The sequence below is a fragment of the Cenococcum geophilum genome (genome assembly GCF_001692895.1).
Source record: "Cenococcum geophilum 1.58 unplaced genomic scaffold K441scaffold_4, whole genome shotgun sequence".
Classification (NCBI taxonomy): domain Eukaryota; kingdom Fungi; phylum Ascomycota; class Dothideomycetes; order Gloniales; family Gloniaceae; genus Cenococcum; species Cenococcum geophilum.
The window spans coordinates 1446065-1451431 of record NW_027137562.1 but is presented as its reverse complement, the minus strand read 5'-3'; the positions used below and the strand labels follow the sequence as shown (position 1 = coordinate 1451431).

General features: G+C 48.6%; 2 protein-coding genes across 2 annotated transcripts; one reads left to right on the top strand and one right to left on the bottom strand.

Moving 5' to 3' along the window:
* Positions 1 to 1202: 1202 nt before the first annotated feature.
* K441DRAFT_673601 (uncharacterized protein) lies at positions 1203 to 2653 on the bottom strand (the record flags this gene model as incomplete). The annotated part of the gene is made up of 2 exons (XM_067650666.1): positions 1203 to 2467; positions 2554 to 2653. The coding sequence occupies 2 exons, from the start codon at positions 2651 to 2653 to the stop codon at positions 1203 to 1205; spliced, it is 1365 nt and encodes a 454-aa protein (XP_067508768.1).
* Positions 2654 to 2906: 253 nt separating this feature from the next.
* On the top strand, positions 2907 to 4086 carry K441DRAFT_652670 (uncharacterized protein). The gene has a single exon (XM_067647399.1). The coding sequence runs from the start codon at positions 2913 to 2915 to the stop codon at positions 3786 to 3788; it is 876 nt and encodes a 291-aa protein (XP_067508767.1). The 5' UTR covers positions 2907 to 2912; the 3' UTR covers positions 3789 to 4086.
* Positions 4087 to 5367: the final 1281 nt, after the last annotated feature.

The window sequence follows — 5367 nt, the reverse complement described above, 5'->3', positions numbered from 1 at the left end:
CGCGTAATCCTAATGGCTCGCCAGCTTACAATATAACTAGATTAGCGCGAGCAGCAACGCAGACACTCAAGTGTTTGCCGCTCATACTAATCACTAGATTGTAATAATGCTTGGCGTATCTTCGTTGGCGCTATTGGACCGTGATCAGCCAGTCCCCACCATACAAGGGGGTACCACGAATGGATCAGAGGCCCCCCCTGCTAGTATGGTGCACAAAATAACCCAGCCCCGCTATGTTACTTGGGGCTCGCTTATTATTCTACTCATACTAGCAAGGGGGGCCTCTTTAACCGCGCTAATGTCTGAGAAACGCCACCTCGACAAAGGTGTGGCTAGTGCGGGTCGGCCGCCCTCCCTGCTAGCGTAGGCAAACCGCAAAGAGTGTCACGTGAAGCTGTGCACCTGAACTACGCCATCGAAGGTGAAAAGCGGATTTTGGTTGAACATATTTCCGCAATCTAAAAGCAGAGTGGACGCTATTCCTGCTTGCTATATTATACAGTCTAACTATTAGCTGCCTCGGCCTTCCGCTCAGGCATTGCCCCTTTATTTCAAACCCAGCTTTTGAAAAAGCATATGCTACTTCTTTATAAGCTGTAATATGCCTTAAAATAGCGAGTCTATGCTATTATCCTTTAAGGTATCCTTTTCGCTCTTTGAAGCCTTTATATACTATAAGTGTAGAAGTGAAATGAAATGGTCTAGATAGGCTTAGGTAGTCAGATGATCCAGTCCAAGTTTTTAATAACCAGCATATACCCTCTGGTAGAGTGGTAAAGCGTCTTTATAGCGCTTTTGCTAGTATCCCTTAACCCGCTGGCGTCCTGCCTTATCGATAAGATAATGGTCCGTGTGCATGGAACACCAAAAGTTCGTCAATCTAGGGCTCCTTATTGGCTAAATTCTTATCAATAACGTAGGGCCCAAATCAGCGGGTTTAGGGATAGCAAGTACGCAAGGCAATAGACGCTAGTCAGCGTGTCGGGGTGCCCTTTTTCCAACACTTACTCTCTTCTCTCTAGCGCTCACCGGTTCATCTTCTCTGCTGCTTCGCCCTTCCCCTAATACTGTGGGTGGAGAATGCACTCTTAACCCTATCAACATGGTTGCGTCATTTCTTGCTCCAGTTTTGGAGTCTGGGGCGGATCAAAGTGCCGTGGAGTATATTCTGGGGCGCCGCAGAGATCTTCAATGACGGTATATCAAGGATTTGCCCCGGAGATATTCGGGACAGCTCTATTCTGCTGTGCCATCGCAGTCATGCGAATATTATGTTCTCGTACGCGTTTAGCACGATTGCCATCATATGCCTGACGCCGTTTATCTTCCTCAGCTTTCTTCCTCGATTTCTCGGGCTCAGAAAGACGGACAATTTCCCGATCTGCGCTTTGACGAACGTGTTGCTCGCGAGCGTCATCATCGTCGAGCTCTAGTTGGAAATTGACTTCGAGAGCTGCCGAAACGTCTCCGGCTGCGAGACCAGGGGTCACGCTTACTGATGCAGTGCTGGTTAAAGGTTGACTATTCGGTATGCGGAGAAGGCGCTTTTCGAGTTTTGAGAGCCAGACCACGACGTTTAAATCCGAAAATATTCCCATGGAGTCGAGATCCACAAAGGAGTTTTGCTGATCTGAGAATGCGGATATCTCGAAGAGGAGGTCTTCACCGACAAGCACGTCCGTTGTCAAGCCTTCAAGAATGTAGAAGGTTTTCTCGTGTGCTCGTGGTCGGAGAACGTCTCGGGAGGGCCGGTCAAAGGTGTTGAAGCGTGCGGTAAATTTTCCAGATATGGGAGCACGGCTGCCGTCTGCAAGGAGAACTTCCTGATGTTCTGGATCCGGTTTTTTGATCTGGAAACCGCGCTGGACCGCAAACTCAGGTGAAGCCAGGTTCATTTCGGCGCCTGTGTCGGCGTTGGCATAGGCGAGGTTGACATTCAGATAGCAGCGTAAACGCTGCTGGGGATGATTCAGATGTAATATTCGGGGTAGAACTAAGCGTGAGCGACAGGTGGATATGTCCAGCCGGTCTTTAAATTTCGTAAGTGTCTCTGTAGTTTGCAGAAATACCCTTCCGATAATAACAGGAACGGCAAGCTTAGGGAAAACATTGAAGAGGATTGAGATTCCAGACTGATTGTTCAAGTCTTTGCTAAAGGAGCAAGATGTTGAGGCGATGCCACTGCTTTCAATAGAGCGGCCATTCGCAAGTTGAAATGAGACTGGCGATTTCGTATTAGTTTCGACGTGCAGGCCGATTTCCTTTGCAAAAGTGTATGAAATCGCATTCTCATCGGAACCAGTGTCAGGAATCGCGATGACAGGTACTGTCCCAATGGACATGGGTAGTGTTGCGCTTCTTCTCCATGCATGGTGCTGATCTGTGCCCCCAGAAAGGGGTTTTGACATATCTGAAAATAGTGGTGCACCGTACGGCTTCAGGGGAGATTCGTACACGAACGTTTCACCTAAAATTGGTAAGCGCCTCAAAATCGAAAACAGATCCAGCATGTCGAGGTCCTCTTGATTGATGAGTTGTAACCGTAAGACATACTTCGAAAATCAGGTTTTACCTGAAATGTTGCTGGTCTAAGATCATAGATGCTCATGGGTTGGTCTGATAAGAACTGGCCCCAAGGTCTCGAAATGTCCATTTTGGTGGTACGGTTGTGATTAGCAGCGGAAAGGCGTGAACTAGCGAATCTAGTGGCGACGATTGATAAGGTAAGCTATTGCGACAGCCATCAAATGATAGATTTACGACCGAGTCCGGATGTATTAATGATAGTTACGGTTGAATTTGCTGAGGAGCTGAAGTGTTTCTCAGCCTCTGCCAAGTCATCGTTGCCTAAAGCCCCGCACAGCCCCTCTGGACCTTTTCTTGCCCAAGACTCAACATCACCATTACGAACAATGAATCAAGACGTTGAGAAAGACACAATACCAGTAACGTTCGTCAAAGGGTATCCATCCTTAGCAGAGTTCATCGCAAGCGACTACGATCACAGCACCTTCATCTTCAAGCGCTTCGACCGCTTATCAGCCCGCAATATTCTGTATCTGCAAAGTGAGCTCGCAGAGCTTGAGGCCCTTCAAGATGAATATGACCGAGAAGATCTCCAGGCTTCATGGGACGAAAAGAGTAGCAGGCGGGACTGGAAGACGTTTCAAGCTCGAGCTCGAGACGCGAACTTTCCAAGGGAGCAGAAGAAAATGAAGTTAGTGGAAGAAATCAGAGCGAAAATTAAGGAGTATAAGGAAGCGGTGCTGCTCGACTCTGCGTTCCTTTCTATGCGGAGGCCTTCGAAGCAGGTGCATGAGGCTTTCTACAACCATTTCTGGAATACGAATAACCGAAAAGGATCTTTCCCAACACTCCTAGGGAATAGCAGCATAACATACGACGATCGAGACGATCTCGTCGCTCTCGTCCGTCCAGCAGAGGAAGACCGACTGTCCGCATTGCTACGCAAGCGCTGCTCAATCTTATTCATGACAAAAAGGAAGAATCAAAACGGCTCCCTTGCATATATCTCCGCGCATCGCATCACGGTCGTTGTCGGGACACTCAACATCATCCTAGCTGCCCTATTCCTCTTTGGAGCCATTATAAATCTCTACTACGTCGTCAACGAAAAGAAACGACTCTGTCTCATTGCTTCTTATACAGTTGCGTTCGCACTGTGTGTAGGCTTGCTCACTAATGCGCGCCGCGCTGAGATCTTTGGGGCATCTGCGGCTTATGCTGCAGTGCTTGTTGTGTTTGTTAGTGGGAATCTCAGCGACTGAAGTCGGAACAGCTTCATCAACCAAGTCATCTATTCGCTCAAAATACTTGTACAACCGAGACACCCGTTACAAAGCACTCTTCGCCTGGTCGTTGCGCACTGTCGCTGTTGTCCAAGGACAGCTGATGAGGGGACTTGGTTAGCTTTTACGTTGCTCGCGTGGCAACCTCCCTGCACTAGTAGGGAGGATGGCCGACCCGCACCGGCCACACCCTTGTTGAGAGGCGTTTTAGCGCTCCGTAACGGCCCATACCCTAGATAGTGCATGGCTATAATAGAATATACATACATACACACGTGATCCACCGTTTTTTGGCGGATAAAGAAGTGAGAAAATGTAACTCGAACTGAAGCACCGCCGCACCGCCACATTTCTGCTCTTGTCGAAGTCCTGACACGAGGCCCCACCGTTGGGTCCCAACGCGAGCCGTAGTTGAAATAGGGAGGGATAAGATTATATTCTGGGGACAAAGCGAATCACGCCGTGCTACGAGGCAGCAAAGGCTTAGCGCTATACGGCCGAGGACGAAAGGTTACGAGTGTAATCAAGATACCCATTCTCAGACATATTTAAGAGCTCTTAAAAAGGACACGTTGCCGATAGCAAGGCCGGTCCAGGTACCATAATTAGACACCTGGCACTTAACCGAATTTAGTTAAGTGGAAAAAAGGATCCTGGTTGAGAAGCAAAGGAAAACTTCTAATAGCTGCGCCTAGGCGGAAGCTGGTTTCGCGGGACTCCAACGCTTTGATTCGATCCCCATGTCAGTTGCTGCCTAAATCCACCAGCAGCGCCGCAGAAGCTTGTTCGAGCGATAGCTTTTAGAAACCAAGCTCTTGACTGAGCATCAACTTCTGGAAACGATGCCTTTGACTATCCGTCAGATTCTGGAAACTATAAACGCTACAGTCTTTTCCCATCAGGGTCTCGATCTGACTCGTCTGTTCCTACTTCATTATCGGGGGTACACAAAGCGTACCACTACGGCGTTAGGGAGTTACCCACACTTTTTGGGTCGTGCCCTCACTTTAAGTCTCACTGACAGCACAGAAGTCGTCCAAATTCTAGTAAGTTACAGTGTCTACAGATCCAGTAGTCCACCTCCACAGTCCTCCGCCGCTGTGATGGCACTATCCCCTCCCTCACAGTATTACGCCATTTGGTAACCTCTCTTCTAGCAAGAGTGCTTAAAGAAGAAAGCGCCTAAGAACCCCCTAAAATATCCTTATTCCGTGTAGTGTCTAGCTCGCTTAGAGGCCTTTTGCCTCTATCCTCGGGTGCTTTTAACTTTCACCTCTGACTGTGCGTTTACCGGGAGCACCTGGCCTATGTACGCTTAACGCTACTGTTTTTTAGGGACCCTTCCCCTACCGGGTTTTACTGTCGACTAGGGTTAGTATGCTCTGAGCCTGGTTATTAAAGTATAACGCTGCGCCGCTCCGAACCAATAAAGACGAGGAAGAGAGGGCACCGACGACCTTAAGTACGCCTTGTTGCGGGTCCTTAGATACATCTAGGACGGTTTGACTAGTCCTGTAGCCGTCCTTAAGCTTATTCCTTAGCGCCGCTCTTCCGTAGC

Coding starts and splice junctions, on each gene's coding strand:
- K441DRAFT_652670 (XM_067647399.1), top strand. CDS start 2,913: ATGAATCAAGACGTTGAGAAAGACACAATACCAGTAACGTTCGTCAAA.